Source organism: Neophocaena asiaeorientalis, unplaced genomic scaffold (genome assembly GCF_003031525.2).
Source record: "Neophocaena asiaeorientalis asiaeorientalis breed wild unplaced genomic scaffold, Neophocaena_asiaeorientalis_V1.1 scaffold523, whole genome shotgun sequence".
Classification (NCBI taxonomy): domain Eukaryota; kingdom Metazoa; phylum Chordata; class Mammalia; order Artiodactyla; family Phocoenidae; genus Neophocaena; species Neophocaena asiaeorientalis.
The window spans coordinates 2162356-2181721 of NW_020175436.1; the positions used below are offsets into that span (position 1 = coordinate 2162356).

A 19366-nucleotide genomic window follows, 5' to 3' on the forward strand; every position below is an offset into this window, starting at 1 on the left:
GTGACATTATTTCATTGTTTTTTATGGCTGAGTAGTATTCCATTGTATATATATACCACATCTTCTTTATCCGTTCATCTGTTGATGGACATTTAGGCTGCTTCCATGGCTTGGCTATTGTAAATAATGCTGCTACGAACATTGGGGGGGTGCATGTATCTTTTAGAATTAAGGTTTTCATTTTTTCTGGATATATGCCCAGAATTGGGATTGCTGGATCATTTGGCAACTCTATTTTTAGTTTTTTAAGGAACCTCCATACTGTTCTCCATAATGGCTGCACCAATTTACATTCTCACCAATAGTGTAGGGTGGTTCGCTTTTCTCTACACCCTCTCCAGCATTTATTGTTTGTAGACTTTTTAATCATGTCCATTCTGACCGGTGCAAATGAAAGACTCTTGCTCCCGACATCGACCACCTGAACCAGCAGCTCTTGTTCCTGAATCTCCTGTATTCCTCTTGATTCCACCCTTCGTGTGCAAGCTTTGTATAAGCTTTCCCGTTCTTTCTGGCATCTGTTCTGATCTTCTCTCCTGGATTCTTGTTAGCATCAGCCAGGACTCAAAACTCTGCCCCAGCTTCTTCTCCATTTGTTCTGCTCTGCCAGCTAAGTGCCTTCCTAACAGGCAGCTTTCGGTTATGTTCTTCAGGCAGTTAACAAACAGCCCCACTGCCAGGGCCAGCTCCGACTAACTTACTAAGCTTTGGCTGCAGTCAACTCTACACCTCCTGTTAGCAATGAGGTAATTTTATTTGGGAAAAACTAAGATTTGGAGGAGAGAGATATAAATCCAACAAGATGTTAGTCTGCAGACCTCACTTTGCACAGGGGTTATTTAGAAGTGTGTTGTTTACTTTCCAAATATTTGGAGATTTTCCAGATTTCTTTCTGTTATTGATTTCTAATTTAATTCCACTGTGGTCAGGGAATAAACTCTGTATGATTTCAATACTTTAAAACTTATTGGGACTTGTTTTGTGGATCAGGATAGGGTCTATCTCGGTAAATGTTCCAAGTACACCAAAATGAATGTGTACTCTGATGCCGTTGAGTAGAGTGTTCTATAAATATCAATTTATAATGTTGGTTGATACGTTATTCAAGTATTCTGTATCGTTTCTGAGTTTCTCTACTTGTTCTATCAGCTAACAAGAGGGGGTATTGAAATATCTAACTGTAATTGTGGATTTGGCTTTTTCTCCTTTGAGGTCTATCAGCTTTTGCTTCATGTACTTTGAAACTGTTTGTGGTGTACAATTAGGATTGTTATATACTCTTGATGAATTAGCCATTATGTCACTGTTCAATGACTCTCTTTATCCCTGAAATCAATACTTTGTCTGATATTAATATAGCAACTCTAACTTTATGTTAGGATTTGAAGTATATATTTTCTATCTTTTTACTTTCAACCTACTTGTGTCTTTATATTTAAAGTGGGTTTCTTCCCCTTTCTGAGAGCTTCATGATGGCGAATCATACTTCCACTTGCCACCATGCCAGGCCCCATGCCCTACAAGGACATAAGCTCCATTATTCAGGACCTTGCCCTATATATCTCTTCATTTGGCTATTGATTTGTATCTTTTTTAATAAATCAGTAATCTAGTGAGTAATAAAATAAATAAAGTGTGTTTCTTGTAGGCAACACATAGTTGGGTCTTGCTTTTTTCAATCTAATCTGATAATATCTGCCTTTTAATTAGTGTTTTAGGTCATTTACATTTAATGTAATTATTTATATGGTTGGGTTTAAATCTACCATCTGGCTATATGTTTCTATTTTACCATCTTTTATTTGTTCCTTTGGTCCTTTTCCTGCCTTTTTTAGGATTATTCAAGTATTTTTAATATTCCATTTTACTGCCTTTAGCGGCTTATTAGATATATCTTTCTTCTGTGTTTCTAGTAATTACTCTTGAGTTTATAGTATACATCTTTAACTTATCACACTCTATCTTCAAGTAATATTATATCACTTTCGATATAAAATCCTTACAATATATTCCATTTCTCCTTTCCTGGCCTTGTGCTGTTGTCATACTGATACATTTTACTTCTACATGTTATAAGCCCTGTGGTACATTGTTGTTCTTTTTGCTTTAAACAATATTTTAAATCTTTCAGAGATGAAAGGAAAGTGATAAAGTCTTATATATTTACCCACACATTTACTATTTCAGTGTACTTCATTTCTCTATGAGGATCAAAAATTCCATCTGGTACCATTATCCTTCTGAATGAAGGACATTCTTTAATATTTCTTTTTTTTAAATGTATTTATTTTATTTGTTTATTTTTGGCTGCTTTGGGTCTTCATTGCTGCACACGGGCTTTCTCTAGTTGCAGTGAGTGGGGGGGCTACTGTTCGTTTCAGTGCGCAGGCTTCTCATTGTGGTGGCTTCTCTCGTTGTGGAGCATGGGCTCTAGGCACGTGGACTTCAGTAGTTGTGGCACGGGGGCTCAGTAATTGTGGCTCATGGGCTCTAGAGCGCAGGCTCAGTAGTTGTGGCACACAGGCTTAGTTGTTCTGCGGCATGTGGGATCTTCCCAGACGAGGGATCGAACCCATGTCCCCTGCATTGGCAGGTGGGCTCTTAACCACTGCACCACCAGGGAAGTCTTCTTTTTTAAAATTAATTTTTATTGGAGTATAGTTGATTTACAATGTTGTGTTCATTTCTGCTGTACTGCAAAGTGAATCAGTTATACATATACATATACCCACTCTTTTTTAGATATTTTTTCCCATACAGGTCATTACAGAGTATTGAGTAGGGTTCCCTGTGCTATACAGTAGGTTCTTATTAGTTATCTATTAACATTTCTTATAATATGAATCTTCTGGTAATGAATTCATTCAGCTTTTGTATGTCTGACAGTCTGTATCACCTGGCTTTTGAAAAATGTTTTTGGTGGGTGTAGAATTCTCGGTTAATGGTTTTGTTTTGTTTGTCCTTTCAGTCTTTAAAGAGATCATTTCTCTCTCTTCTGGATTGCATTGCCTTTGATGAGAAGTCTGCTGTCATTCTTATCTTTATTCCTCTGTGTATAATATCTTCCCCCCCTCACTGGCTTTATGATTTTCTCTTCATCACTGGTTTTTAGCAATTTTTTTATGGTGTGTCTTGGTGAGATTTTCCTGTTTTCTTGTGCTTGGGTTTCACTGAGCATCTTGAATCTTTAACTTTATAGTTTCTATAAGGTTTGGGAAATTCTCAGCCATTGTGCTTTTAAATGTTTTTTTTTTCCATATCTGCATCTCTTTCCTATCCTTCTGTGATTCCAGTAACACATATTTTAGGTTGTTTTATGATGTCTCGTAATTCACTGATACTCTGTTCTTTATTTTCCTTCAGTTTTTTTTCCTCTCTGTGTTTCATTTTGACTGTATTCTGATATGCTGTCTTCAGGCTCACTCTTCTTTTCTCTTTTTTTTCAGCTTTATTGAGGTAAAATTGACAAAATTGTAAGATATTTAAAGAGTACAACATGATGATTTGGTATGATTTGATATACATATACATTGTAAAAGGATTTCCCCCATCAAGTTAATTAACTAGCACATCCATCACCTCACATATTCACCTTTTTAAAAAAGTAATCTTTTTTTTAAACAACATCTATCCTGCTGTTAATTCCAGCTGAACATTAAATTTTTTTTATCTCGAGAAGTCCAGTTTGGGTCTTTTTCATTTCTTTCGTTTCTCTCCTCATTGTGTTTATCTTTTATCCTATCTTCTTGAGCATTTGGAGTAAATTTATAATAGCCATTTTAATATCCTTGTCTACTAATTCTGTCACCTGAGTCATTTCTGGGTCTGCTTCTACTGATTTTTCTCTTCACTGTGGATCATATTTCCCTGCCTCCTTGAGTACCTGGTAATTTTTGTTTTGATGTCATACCTTGTGAAATTTCCATTGTTGGGCACTGGAATTTTTTTATTCCTTTAAATGTTATTATGTTTTGTTTTGGGATACAGTTTTTTGAAAACAGTTTGATCCTTCTGAAGCTTGTTTTTAAACTTTGTTAGGGGGCTGCACAGCAACCTTTAATCTGGGACTATTTTGGCCCCAATATTAAGGCAATATTCTTCTGAGAACTCTACTTGACACCCCATGTGTATGAAGGTCTTTCCACCAAGGCTGCCCCTAGCTTGATGTGAGATTTAGGTATTTTTCTGGCTGCTCCTTTCCAGTGGTTCTTTCTGGGCAGTTGCATGTGCTAGTCAGTACTCAGTTAAGATTCAAGGGAAACCTGCTTCATACCTCTGGAGCTTTCTCTCTGTACATCTCTTTTCTTCGTGGTACTCACCCTGTGAATTCTAGCCACCTTGGACTCGCCGAACTCTGAACTCTGTCTCAACTCAGAGAGACCTGAGGCTCTGTCTGGGTTCTGTCTTCCTGTATTGTGGCCTGGAAACTCTATTCAGGCAGCAGAATGGGCAATTGTAGGGCTCACCTTTTCCGTCTCCCTTCTGGCAGGGATCCTTGTCCCGCACTATTATTTTCTCCTACCTGAAAACCGTTGTTTCATAAATCTTGCTTGGTTGTTTTTTTTTAGTGGCTTAAGGCCAGAGGGTAAATCTGGTCCCTGTTACTCAAGCATGACTGGAAGTAGAAGTCATCCACATTCCTCACTTGAAATATAAAAAGTGAAACTATGCAAACTGCAATGGAACTGTATGTGTTTAGAATTTTTAAATGAAAAGGAAGCACTGAGACCCACCTACATGGATGAATCAATTTTTCTCTTACTCAGGGGAAAAAAAACCCACCAAAATCAGGGAAGAATTTTAAAATTCTAGAATTTTAAAGACGCAAAAGATTTAAAAACCATCCAGTTCATCTCCCTCATTTGGTATATGAGAAAATGAAATCTGAGAGATGTTAAGGAATTGTCAAAAGTCATATTAGTAGTGGGAAGAGCTGGGATTAGCCAAGTATCCCAATAAACAAGCCATTAAACCATGCCACTTCTGTTCTGCCCCCAAATAATAACCATTTATCAAGTACTCTTGAGTACTTTTGAGTGTGTCAGAAGCATTCTTGAAAGCATTATTTTAAACTTCCTGACACCCCTAGTAGTTTCAAGGTAGGTATTACTGTTTTCATATTTTAGAGATAAACAGCCTGAAGCTGAGGGAGTTTAAATGATTTGTGATTCTCGGGGGTTCTTGAAATACTTCTGGGGTCTGGTAGGTCAAACTATTTTTATACTAGAATTAGGACCTTTTTTGCCTTTTTCTTTTTACCACGTTGACCCTTACATGGAAGGTTTAAAAACAGAGGTGGTAAAACCACTTGCACCTTAGCGTAAACCAAGGCAATGCCACCAAACTATTCTAGTAACTATTGTATTTCTCACTACTCTGCACTTGCAGTTAAAAAAAAAAGGCCAGTTTCACTTTCAAATGTTCTTAGTGAAATATTATGTTATTAATTCTATTCATTATTGACCCTTAAGTAGATGCCAATTTATGTGACAGAATGGGGAGTACACTTAAAGCCCTTCTACTGCCTCAAAGAAAAGCACTTGTATGGCTCAGTTGTGAGTTGAACTTGACAGTATTTTCATGGAACATCATTTTTGTTTGAAACGGCATTTGACAGACAAACTATGGTTAATCATACTTAGTTATATGGTGGACATTTTCTCGAAAATGAACAAAATGAAACTATCACTTCAAAGAAAACAACTGACAGTATTTGTGGCCAATGATAAGTTGAACTTTTAGGGGAAAATGGATATTTATAAAACTTGTATCTTCCACCACGAGCTTGACAGATTCCCAATACTTCAAAACTTTCCTGGTGAAGTTGGTGGAGATATCAACAAATATGATTTTTAGTATTATATAGTGAAATGTCAACATTTGGAAGATCTGCTTAACCCAGTGAATGAATTTTTTCAAAATGACCAATGCCTGACACCACAATTGGTAAAAGATACATTCAGAATATGAGATAGAAATGTATTTTAATGTAACAGGATATAAAAAAAATTCACCTGTATGATTTCAGATTCCACACTGCAACTAACCTTTAAGAAACTACCACTTGTCGAGACTGTAGTTTCAAAGAAGATATCCAGAAATGACCTAAGAGTCTATTAAAAGACTCTTCCGTATTCCACCTCTGTATCTGTGAGACTGTATTTTTTTCATATTCATTGTCCAAAAAGATTGCAACAGATTGAATGCAGAGACAGATAAGGGAATCCAGCTGTCTTCTATTAAGCCAGAGAATAAAGCGATTTGCAAAAGTGTAAAATAATGTCACTCTTCTTCACTAAATTTTTTTGAAAACTTTTTTTCATAAAAATATGTTATTTATGAAAGCAGGTAGCAGGTTTATTATTGTCATTTTAAAATGAATTAGTAAATAATTATTTACAATTTTTTTTGGTTTTAACTTTGAGTACAGTATATATCAACCGATATAACCCACATCAAAAAAGCTCTTTAAGGTTCTCGATAATTTTTAAGAGTGGGGTCCTGAGATCAAAATGTTTGAGAAGTGCTCATTTTAGATAACAATCCTGAGAAGTGGTAAAGCCAGGTCTCTTATCTGTCTGGCTCTCAACCCACAGAACAACCCATGTTGTTTCCATGGCACAATGTTACCTCCTTACCCAAAAGTCTCATCAGTATTAAAAGGGCAAATAGAACTGGGTCCCTAAAGCTTTATTTTGCAATTTTTTCCCACTATATTTAAGTTTTTCAATGTTTATTTTTGGTGTTTGCTTTTTATTAAACTATAGTTGATATACAATGTTTTGTTAGTTTCTGGTGTACAGTAAAGCAATTCAGTTATATATATATTTTTTTCCATATTCTTTCCATTATAGTTTATTACAAGATATTGAATATAGCTCCCTGTACTATACAGTAGGACCTTGTTGTTTATCCTTTTTACATCTAGTACTTTGTACCTGCTAATCTCAAACTCCTGATGTATCCCTCCCTACCCCATTTCCCCTTTGGTAACCATAAGTTTGTTTTCTATGTCTGTGACGGTTGCTTCATACTCAGCTTATGATAGAAGTAACAATATACTGAGTTGTCTATAAAGCCCCCAAAATTGGGAGGTGTTCTTTATTAGGTTTTAACAAACAGTAGTAAATCTGATTATTTGCCTCCAGGTTTGTATTCCATGGTGCTAAGCCCCAAGAATTAAATCCATGTTTTGGGGGGGCCAGATTTGCTAGGGGACATTCTCAGAAGGAAATCTTGCATGCCCCTACGCAGCAGTGCATTCTCAGCAACCTCCCTCAGGCTCCTGTGCAGCTTCTCCATCTCCTTGCATTCACTTTTGACATCTACAGAAGAGCAGAAAGTAAGCATTAGGAGTTAGTCCTTTTCAGAAACGTCCCCAGAAAGCAAATCCCCCGAGAATCCTGTTCTGACCTCTGTCACCTGTCCCAGAATCTAAGCTTGAGAATGGAGCTTAGAGATCAGACAGTTCAGTCAATATGTTTTATAAATAGCTCGATTAAACCAGGCATTCTTGCTCTTATCTTAAGGCTTATCTCAGCATAGGGGGCACCTTGAAAATAAACACAAACCTGCCCATAAAAAAGGTCTGGGAAATCACTGAGTCTTTACAAAGGCCTCATAAGTGCTCAGTGGAAGGAGATACAAAGCACACCCCACACAAAACCTCCCCCAAGTCTTTTCCAGGCATCTCTCTCCTTTTCCGATCTCTCTCCCCACAGCTGTGCCCGTTCTAAGGGAATCTGCTCTTACTTTTGGCATCTCAGGCTCTTAGCCCATGATCTGCAATCAAATGGTATCCTTTTGATGGTTAATTTTATGTGTCCACTTGTCTGAGCTGTGGTGCCCAGATATTTGGTCAGACATTATTCTGGATGTTTCTGTCAGTATATTTTTGGATGAGTTTTACATTTAAATCAGTGGACTCTGAGTAAAGCAGATTGCCCTCCACAATGTGGGTGGGCCTCATCTAATCAGATGAAGATCTGACTAAAACAAAAGGCTGGTCTCCCCTGAGCAAGAGGGAATTAATTCTCCAGCAGACTGCTTTTGGACTTGAACTGCAAGTCTTTCTTGTATCTCCCGCCTCCTGGCCTCCCTTATCAGATTTTGGACGCACAAAACTGCCATAGTTGCATGAGCCAATCCCTTAAAATGATCTCTTTCTCTCTCTATGTATGGACATATGTATACATTCTATTGGTTCTGTTTCTTTGGAGAACCCTGACAAACACAGTCCTCTTTGAAGGGACACTTCAGACTGACCTTGGGGTTGGCTCTGGCATTGCTCCCGAAAGCCTCTCCATCGCCCTTGGCTCTATATGCCCCGCATCATGACTCAGACCCACCCACCCTGAGCTGGACAGTGATGGGGAGCCAAGACCTTGACCAAGAAGGGAGTCAGGGGCTTCCCTGGTGGCGCAGTGGTTGAGAGTCCGCCTGCTGATGCAGGGGACGCGGGTTCGTGCCCCGGTCCGGGAAGATCCCACATGCCGCGGAGCGGCTGCGCCCGTGAGCCGTGGCCACTGAGCCTGCGCGTCCGGAGCCTGTGCTCCGCAACGGGAGAGGCCACAGCAGTGAGAGGCCCGCGTACCACAAAAAAAAAAAAAAAAAAAAGAAGGGAGTCAGAACCCTGAGTCTATTTGTCTTTCTCCTGAGTCTAGAAGGTCTCCCATTTCCTCACTGCCTCTTAAATCGTATTTATCCTTCCAGGCTCCATTCTAGGGCCCAGCTTACTTGAAGCTACCCCAGTGTCCCAGCCCTGAATAACCACTGTCTTCTGCACTGTGGGAATAACAGTCTGGCGCCCAAGTGCATCCCCTCCCTCAGGTTTTTGTATAAATGTCACATTTCCAGTGAGACCTTCCCTGGCCACCCTGGCCCCTCCTCCGGGACCTCTCTCTCTCCTTCCCTGCTTTATTTTTCTCCATAGCATGTATCGCTCTTCGGCTTGCCACACACTTTATTTATTCTGCTTCCTGCCTACCTTCTGCCCTCTGGGCTATAAGCTCCATGAAGGTGGAGATTTTTGTCTGTATTGGTCACTGCTGTATCCTCAGTACCTAGAACACTGCCCAGCGCCTAGGAGGGGGCTGTGGTTTCTTGGAGACTGAATGCATATGATCTGCTACTGTGATTTACAGGCTTGCACATCTTGTCTTAACAACCAGCTAAGACTCAGAGCAGGCACTGTTTCAGACCTCTTTGGTACCTGGCACAGTACTCCCTACATAGTGTATATTCGCTGGTGATGGGAAGAAAAGGAGACGGTCTTAAATTATGGCAAAGAGTAATTTACATCAAACTCAGGGGAGCATATTCTGTCTGTGAGACCTGGAGAGTCGGAAGACCTTTGACCACTTCGAGCGGGGCGGGGTGGGGGGTTCTTAAAAGAAGACACGATTGGGTGACTCTAATCTTAAAACAGGTTCAAGACAGATGGTCATGGGAAAGACCGATAAATTGCAGTGCAAGGGTGTCGTAGCTCCTTCCCAGAGACCACTAGGAACAGGTTAGATGGCCGTCTCACCAGCCAGAATTCGGAGAGAACGATGATTTCCAAAGAAATACGTTAAGTGCAGGACAGATCTTTAGAAGCGGAAATTGTGGCTTTTTCTTTGGAAATAGCCCTGACCACTTTCACCCTGATGGACTCACCAAAGGCAGCAGCTCTTTTTTTTCCCAAGCAGGCAACTGTGCACATAGTTTAAAACCTAAAAGACCCAGTGCAAAGCGAGTCTCTGCCCTCCCCATTCTCCAGCCTCCAGTTCCCATCCTTAGAGACAACCAGTGTGACCAGTTGCTGTGTATCCCATGGAGATTTTTCTGCATATACAGACATGGACATATGCTTTTCCTTTTTTTTCTCTCACAAATGGCAACATATTACATGCTTTTTTTTTTTTTTACTTTACTATATACCTTGGAGCTTGTTTCTTACAGCTACATATAAAGCTGCTTTTTTTTTTTTAACCAGTTGCAAGGTCCTCTACTAGTGGTGTAGCTAAGTGAGCTTAACCATCGCGACCCCTAAGTCTCTGGATGGATCTTTGAGGTCTTGACACCATGAACAATGCTGCCCTGAATAACCTGGTGCACGTGCCACTCTGCCATGTATGAGGATATCAGAGGATAAATGCCTAGAAGAAGGATTGCTGGGCCAAAGGATGTGCACGTTTTTAATTTTGCTAGAAGTTGCCCAGTCGCTGTTTGCACCAGTTTACACTTTCCAGTTTACACCAGGGGACCTGGTGGAGCCCATGGTGTGAAGGGGAGATGGTTGCCTGTACCACATGCCCCTGGTGCTGCATCCCCAGCTTCCTGGTGGATGAAAACAAACTTTCTCCACCACAACCAGAAAATGAGGCTTCTCATGGGAAGAGATCAATCTAAAAGAATGGGTTTATGGAGACACCAGGACAGGGGTATGGATTTGACTTTGCCGCTTTCCAGCTATGGATCCTCAGCACATTATCTAAGTTTCTGCATCTGCAGAATGGAGCAAGAATGCCTGCCCCTGAGGGGGAATGTAAGAATGTGGTGAGACTGTTGTACACAAAACCCGAATATAATGCTTGGTCTCAGCTGGGTGCTCAGCAAAGGAGGGGGCAGTCATGTTCTTATCATCTCCATCCCTTGCCCTAGAAATTCTTCCTAACTTAATTTCTTTAAATCCAGCAAAGAGCAACCACAGTTTGGGGGGTAGGGGTGTGGCATCATCACCCTTTATGCAAAGGTTGTATGTATTTACCTGCAAGCTCCTTGTAGAGCCCATCCCCCTGGGACCAAGCAAGTGTCAGCATGGTGGTGACGCTGCCCTTCACCTTCTCCGTGATTCCATTCTACACGACAAAGGACGGTCATTCTGTTAGGAGGGCACAGCCTAAGGGAAAGGAATCTCATGAAAGGGACCCCACCCAATCCCCCAGCCAGAGAGTGTTAGCGACTGGGGTTGTCTTTTGGCAACTTTTTCAAAGTTTGCATTTTGGCACATTTTTCAAAGTCAGGTCCAAGGGTGGACCGCTTGAGAATACCCTGGGTGACCAGAGTCATCAGGACAACATTTCTGAGGGGTCCCATCTGCCTTTGTATCTCCTTTCCTAGACTCGTGGAAATTGTACCTCTGATGCTGAATGACCAAATCAGGAGTAACGAGGAGGCACAGAGGCGTGGTGGGGGGAGAACAGCCACCGCAGAGACAGAAGAAGAGGCAAAGAGAGGGTCACCGTCCCATTGTCCTATCATGCGTTTAGTCACTGCGTAAATGTTTGTTGACCTCCTGCATTTCATAATACACCATTAATATATAACTTTCCGACTACCTGAGAAATGTCTTCTTGCTACTCTCAGTCGTTCTATCAACTAAACCAGTTTTCCTCTTCTAAGCATCTCTTGCCTCCCATTGAAAAACACTGGACTCTCCACTAGCCTGACAGAGCCTAGTTTTGAACCTGCATCTCCTGACTCCAAGTCTTATGGTCTTTTCTTCAATGCACCAGGCTGGGAACCCAAAGCTCTAATCTCGGCTGCATCTGTGAACCTTGTTCTAGTACATCATGCCCTTGGCCTCAGCTTCCTTGTTTGTCAGATCAGAGAATGGGAACCCTCTGTGGTCTTGCCCAGTTTCACTTTCCTGCATGGCTGTCACTTAAGATACATTTGTACATGCTCAACGTGCTAATCATTTTTCCGTGGAATTGTTTTCTTGGGCACCTTAAGGGCCGGTTTTTATACATTCAGTGGGGATTGGCAGCTGTAGAGTTTGGCAAATTTTCTGCAGGTATTTGTAGTCGGTGGTAATATGTTAAATGATGGAAACTAAACCACGCCTGGTAAATGAGATACCTCTTAGCCTGGTCCAAGAGATATTACATGCCTTGTATTGTGGAGAAATGTATTTTCCATAACCGTGGTGATGCGGGGAGAGGAGACTGTGCGGAAGCAGGTTTCAGGAAGCAGGCTGGTTCAGAGGTGGACGGAAATAGCAAGGAGCCGAGGTCCTCAGGAGGTTGGGGGAGAGTCAGCTAAGCCTGGACTGAGGCTGATGAATTTGGAAACCCTATTGGCTTGGGGCCTGGGGTGGGGGGGTGATGAGGAAACTGTTAGGAACTGTCTTCTGAGATAGACAGCGTCACACCTAAATCTATGCCAGGGACTGTAACAGACTGACCTATAGTAGTTGACTGGCACTTATCTATTGGTATTTTATGTAGACAAGTCATTTTCCCTCATTTAAAAAAAAAAATCTGTCTTAAGATTATGCTATTGCTGGAGCCAGGTTACCTGGTCCCAAATCCCCGCTCTGTAACTTACTAGCTGTGTGACCTCTTGATACACCTCTCTTTGCCTCCGTTTTCTCATCTGTAAAATGGGAACAATAAGAGTATACTTCACAGAGTTGCTGGGGATTCAATGAACTCATGTTTGTGAAGAGCTTAGTATCCCCTCTAGATACTACAGTTGTCCTAGTGATGACTCAGTAAAGAGGAAAGAGGCGGGAGAGAGCTGGAGGGGCTGCATTTCTGAAGCCACGGTCTCAGAGAGAAGCCCGAGCCAGCATGTGGTGGCAGTGGAGGCTGGCCTCCTCCCCAGAATCATGGCCATCGGTTGGGCCCTCTCTAGAGAAGGCATCCGGCTCTATTCGGGCCCAAACAACTACTACTTCTTCTGTCTTCTGTACCTGCTTCCTGTGCTCCCCCAGGAGCCTCTTTGGGACTGGAATTCAAACCATGGATGTCAAATACCTTCAGCTGGTGAAATTGGTGCTGCATCCTTTCTTGAGCCCGTTCGAACATGCCCTCGTCCACCTGCCGGTCCAGCCCTCTTCTGAGGACATCTTTCATTCTTTCACATGCTTTTTTGCCCGTGATCTGAGCTGCCTCTGGCAAAAATGATAGTCACAGTCACAGCACAGCAAGGACTTGCTTAGAGACCTTTAGCATCAGAAAGATAGACAAGCAAACAGGGACCTCCCTGGTGGTGCAGTGGTTAAGAATCTGCCTGCCAGTGCAGGGGACACGGGTTCAAGCCCTGGTCTGGGAAGATCCCACATGCCGCAGAGCAACTGAGCCCGTGCGCCACAACTACTGAGCAAAAACGGAGCCTGCGCGTCCGGAGCCTGTGCTCCACAACGGGAGACGCCACAACAGTGAGAGGCCCGCGTACCGCAAAAAATAAATAAATAAATAAATAAAAATAAAAAATAAATTTAAAAAGCACATTAAAAAAAGACAAGTAAACAAACTATACACACATACACATATGTATTATACATACCTACATACATACACTTATATATATTCATACATGTAGCACCATTTTCTACACCGTGGAAATAGAATAACATGATACAAAACACTAACTCAATATTTAGATCATTTTCATGTTGAAAATCTAATGAGTGAATTAAGCAGAAGCTTCCAAAATTCCAAACTCACCCGCCCACCCCAGAAAAAAAAAAACAGTGGGACCACCAAACCCAGAAAAAGTTGGAAAGTGAGTTTACAAATACTTAAAGAAAATAAGGATGAGAATTGGATAATGGATTTTATAGTTTAATTAGCTGAGATGCAGCACGGAGAGGAGAAGCAAGGTGTCTAGATAAAGGGTGGACAGAAAGAACTAGAAACACACAGATAGAAATGGGTCATGACTGACCTCTCCCCACACCCTTGCAATTGTTTGGTTTTAATTTGTAGAGCAGGAGTGTTATGGGGACTCAGGACACAGGAGGACAAATACTTTGAAGGGGGAGCAGCAGACTAGGATGCTAAAGGAGCCGACAGACCCCGGAGGAGGTGGAAAAATTACTCTCGGGGGCCCACCTTCGTAACAGGGCTTCAGGTCGTTCTGAACAGAGGTGCTGAGAGACTCATAAATCCTCCTCTTCTTTCTGAGGATGTGTCCCTCCAGGCCTCCCAGGATGGCGCTTATCTGAGAATCCACGTTAACAAAAAGCCATTTGTGACAATCCCTTAATAGAAGCAGGGCAGGGGTTCCCGGTGTACGGCCACCGCCTCCTCTGCCCTGTATTATCGTTGGCTGTTCACACGTCTCCGCCACTGTGAACTCCTCACAAGCAGGAACTTTATCTGAAGCACTTTTATATCCCCAAGTGCTTCCCACAGTGCCGGGCACCTCAGAAAACTCGATAACTATTTGCAGAGTTGAACTCGGGTGCATGCAAGCTGCTGGGATGGGGCACTTGGGGGAGGGCGGGGGAGGCACAGGCGATTTCTCTAGTGTTACCCTGTAATTTGGGATGGGCCTGTGCTGTGGACTGAATAGTCACGTTTCCCCCAGATTCTTCTGTTGAAATCTTAAACCCCAATGTGATGGCATTAGGAGGTGGGGCCTTTGGAGGTGATTGGGGCCTTTGGAGGTGATTAGGTCTTAAGGAGGGAGCCCTCCCAATTGGGATGATTCCCCTTATAGACAGGACCCCAGAGAGCTCCTCTGCCCCGTCTGCCATGTAAGCACACAGCAAAAAGATGGCCATCCGTGAACCAGGCAGCAGGCCCAACCGGACACCAAATCTGCCTGCGCCTTGATCTTATACTTGCAGTTCCAGCACTGTGAGAAGTAAAATTTCTGCTGTTTGTAAGCTGCCTGGTCTATGGTATTTGTTACAGCAGCCCAAACAGACTAAGGCAGCCTGGACTAAGCAAATGAGTCACAGACAAGAGTCTTGAGGCCTCAAAACTAAAAATCGATCTGCAAAAAAAGACACTTCTTTAAACTTCACCACTGTGGATAATACTTCATGATATTGGCAAAAATGATAAAGAACTCAGTGAGAATGTTACAAGTGGGTTCAAATGTTTATACTTCTTAGGATTCTTTGAAGATTCTTCTTGGGAACTGGGGCTACTTGACAATCTCAGCATTTACTCTTCCTTTCTTCTCAGTGGGACAAAGCTTGCTACGTCTGTAGCAGACTCAGGACCGCTTCTCTTTGCCCCATCCCACTATGTTCTGTATCCCACAGTGCCTGCTATAAGGTCCACCCAGACCCTGGACACTCCAGGGAAACAGGTGGGAAAAGACAGGCAACCTCCAAAATCCTGCTGGGAAGAAAACCACTACCCAACCTCGCTGCCCCCTTCACTTTATAAGGATCTTACCTCCTGGATCAGGAAACTCTTTTTATAGCTATCATATTTCCAGCCATTTCTTATCCCAATTTCCGTCATCTTCTCCTGCAGAGAGCGCTTAAAAGCATCTATGTGGGGCATCAGAGCTGAGCCATCACTGGGCTTCCCAGACCTACAGGGGAAAGCACGATAAAATGTTAAGAGACAACGGTGGCTATTGTGGGGTGAAAACAAAGAGGGAACTAGCTGGTATTCTTTTACTCATTTTTAAGAGAAGGAGGACGAAATCTAACAGTTACAAAATTCCTATAATGAAGTCCGTGCAATGATGTCCATTTTACAGATGAGAAAGCTGAGGTTCAGAGATGGTAGCTAATGTGTTCAAAGTCACACAGCTAGTAAGTAGCAGGCCCAGACCTTGGGCACTGATCTGTTTAACCTCAAAACTCATAGTCTTTCTGCTGCCCAGGTGTTCCCACTTGAAAGGGTGGGACGAACTACACCTTAAAAGATGGATAAGATTTAGGGACGTGAAAAGAAGGAGGAGGCATTCTCCACAGGGACGACATAGTGAACTAGGTTTCAGGACATCCCAGGAATAAGAAGCATCAGGTGAGTAGAGGAGAGGGCAGAGGCTTGAAGTCCTAGCTCTCTTCTTATGAGCCGGGTGACCCTGGGGAAACTATACGATTCCTCCGAATGGCAGTGTGTTCACTTGTAAGAAGACCAGAGCCACCTCAGAGGGTTATGGGGAGGATGTGATGACATGATGCATGCAAAGTGCTTAGCACAAGTCCCTGGTACATCTCAGCTGCTCTTTGCTGTCCTCAGGCTGGTTAAAGCCAGGGGTTGACACTGACAGGGGGGTGGGGAGAGATGGGAAAGGCCAGTTGGAAGCAGGTGGAATGTCTTGAAGGCCGTTCCAAGGAATTTGGAGTTTACCCTACAGATGTGTAAAACAGGGGTGGGTGAGCGTAGGTAGAATCGCAGGATTCCAAACACATTTAAAGGAAGGTTGGGGGCACGGGGGTGGAGGCACTGAGTAAGAATCGAGCAAAGGTAGAATGGCTCAAACAGGAGAGGGTGGTAGGCCAGGTGAAATGCCAGGGGCAAAGGAGGGAGACTGCGGACAGGCTGGGGATTACGAGAGACTGTTTCTGTGGATGGTGAAAAGGATTGGAGGTCAAGGAAAGAGGGAAGGACAGGGCGCTGTGAAGGTTCAAGCCCCCTACCCCACGCTGTGTGAGCGCGCTGTGTGTCAAAAGCAAGCAGAGTCATCGGGAGCCACTTTTCCTTTTCTCATTCAGGGAAATTTACAAAGGTCGTGTGTTTCCTTAACTCCACACTCTCCAGCCAAAATGCCCCTGTCCTGGGCTCAGATCCCCGGTGCATGTAGGAGATATTTGAAAAATAATGGGAATCATAAAATTAATCTGAAAGCAGCATCTCCAGCTGCACTCCAGGTCACCACAGGAAATTTTTAAGTAAACCAAACTAGGGCTTTTGTGTTTTGCCAAAGACTAAGTTTTCCTCCTCAAGTTGCAAGCTACTCCGGACCCTTCCAGATCCAAAGTACAAATTCTTAAAGATGAGCGTTCTTCGCATGTTTGTTCACAGAGGATCCAAGTGAAGGATCCTTTACCTAAAAATGCCTCCAAAAACAGGATCAATCTGTTCATAGATGGGCTGCGTGATGGCTTCGTTCAGATCTATTCTCCCAAGAGTCCTGGAGGCATAGATACCGTTTTTCAGGCAAACCGCTTTCAGAGTCTGGTGAAAACCCTGGTTTCCTCTACTCCTCTGGATAATTAAACAATAAGATAGTGGAGTTAGTACGTGTTACCTAGAATTCACGGGATCACAGCTGCACTGCCTTTGGCCAAACACCATTACCAAGAATCACAGGGAAGAGCAGAGACATGATCTTTCAATGTATTATTAAGCTACACAGAGAGGACAGCAGTCACACCTCAAGTTGGCGGGTGCCCCTGCCCTGGGTTCCCAAAGCATCCTCTGCTCTCTGCTTACATACAGCTTTGCGTTTGTCTCTTTACTCATCAGGCTGCTAAACTGGACCATCCGCTGGTTAAGATCAGGCCCGATGTTTCATCCATCGTGATGTCCTCACCATCTGGTCCTGGTATAGGTCATGCTTGATAAATAAGTGCTAAATGAGCAGTTATTAAGTGAAAGTGTGCTCTGACTCTACCGCGAGTATGTGTTTTAGGTTTTCCGAGCACAGCCTCGATGTTTTACACTTTTTATTACATATTTGATAAAACGTAACTTGATGTGTATCTCTTTGTAATATTTTCTCCCAGAGACATAAACTCACCCATCGGAAGAAAAAAATAATATGAAGCTAGAGCTGTAAGAGACGACAAATTTTAGCCACATCGTGATTGATCCTCAGTAAAGAGAATAAAAAATACATTTGCACTGACTGAAATTTCAGTACAGGTCTTTGTGATCATTAATCAATGATATATGTTTTCAGTGAATGGCCATGTAGCGTGGTACAACTGACATCACACTATCTCTATCTATCTATCCATATCTATCTTCCCATATCAATCTATCACCTATCTCTATTTTAATATTCTGCCACTTTTGCTTAATATTATAACATGAACATTTCCTGAATTCACTGTAAATACTTCCAAAAAATTATTGGAATAACCACGTAATGTCATATGGATGTATCATATCATTAGCATTCTCGTATGATTAGACATTTAGGCTATTTTACTATGTTACCTAAAGATATGATGTTAGTATATACATGTCTGCCCAAATATCTGATCGCAAGGGCAAGTTGCTTATCAAATAGGAACGCCCTGGGTTGTGCCCGTAGTCACAGAGTAAAGAAGCCATTGAAGGGCTGAGGAGAGCGGGGACAGTTCCTGGGATGAAGCCCTGGTGACAGCCTGAAGGTGTCTGATGCTGCTTCTTCCTCCACTAGCACATTGTCTCAGAGGACTGGTCCCCACCTCATGCCTTCACCTTCTCAGCACCCACCCACTCATTCACTTTTTGTGATCTGGGATCTTCCACCATCGTATAGAAACAGTTCTCTCCAGGGTCACTTCGTTGCCGATCGTTATGAAACAAATTACCCCAAACTTCATGGCTTAAACAGCCACACACATTTCTTATCTCTCATCCCTTAGAAACCCCATATAACTATTGAATAATGAAAAGATAAAACCACAATTTGAAAAGATAAAACAACAAGTGAGAGACTATAGGGTGCTTTCTTACTGTGTATCTAATTGATACTTACATCAGCCCTGTGAAATAGATTGGGCAAGTGTTCACCATCCCCATTTTACAGAAGAAAAATCCCAACAGGCTTAAGTGGGTTTAGGGCCTTGCCCAGGCCTACGGAGAGGATGTTTGGTGGGGCTGGCATTCCAAACAAGACCCTCGGATCCTAAATTCCAATTCTTTCCCCTGCGCACGTACCCTTCCCTGCGTCCTCACAAGGCACAAACAGTTCCCTCAATATGCTTTCCTGTGTGCAATTTCACTCTCTCCTAATTTCTTCTAGCTCTTTATTTCTTTCGAAAGCAATGGCATAGTGAAAAAAGGTGGAGAATCAGGCAGGCCTCACCGAACATCACGGCTTTTCTTTTCAGAGGGTCACTCACCACCAGGCACGCCCCAAGGATCTGTCGGTAGGAACTCCTGGCATTTTGGACCCCTTCTTGCAGAGGCTGCACTATGTGGGCAAAGCACTGGTCGATGGCCTTCTCCAGCAGCTGTATCTTCTCTTCCACAAATCTCCGCAGGCCATTCACGTGCAAGTATTCGTTCTAGGAACAAGGGCCATCAGGAACATGAGGCCACCCCCTCCCTAAAGGCACCATCTCCTCCAACTCTGCTTTCTTTAAGTCTGTCACCAACACAAGATTGAGCTTGAGCAGATCACCCACGGTGGACTCCTCCCTGTCATCCCCGTAAGGCACCCTTCAGGGCACAGACCTCCTTAAGCTTTGTGGGATTGGAGAATCAAACAAATATATCCTCCTGCAACTTTTCCTGGGGTTTAACCCATTAGGCTACTTGAAAGAGTAAATATTTTTTAAAAATCCAATTGTCATTAAAAGAGATTTTTCCAATGACATCTGATTCAACAAATATTTAATGAACTTCGTGCACAAAGCAGTTTTGGAGGAGAGGGTTTCTCAAACTTTAACGTGCATAGAAACCACCAGAAGAGTTGGTTCAAACCCAAGGGCCTGGGATTCTACATTGCTAGCAAGCCCCAGGTA

General features: G+C 42.7%; 1 protein-coding gene across 1 annotated transcript in view; it reads right to left on the minus strand.

Moving 5' to 3' along the window:
• Positions 1-7145: 7145 nt before the first annotated feature.
• Positions 7146-19366, minus strand: part of NUGGC (nuclear GTPase, germinal center associated) — a 46110-nt gene continuing 33889 nt past the window's right edge. The window contains exons 13-19 of the mRNA XM_024767748.1: positions 18743-18907; positions 16735-16892; positions 15123-15264; positions 13824-13932; positions 12744-12880; positions 10751-10841; positions 7146-7325 (exon numbers count right to left, since the gene is read on the minus strand). Of these exons, the coding sequence (XP_024623516.1) occupies positions 7180-7325; positions 10751-10841; positions 12744-12880; positions 13824-13932; positions 15123-15264; positions 16735-16892; positions 18743-18907 (948 nt within the window). The 3' untranslated portion in view covers positions 7146-7179. The remainder of the gene's footprint in view (positions 7326-10750; positions 10842-12743; positions 12881-13823; positions 13933-15122; positions 15265-16734; positions 16893-18742; positions 18908-19366) is intronic.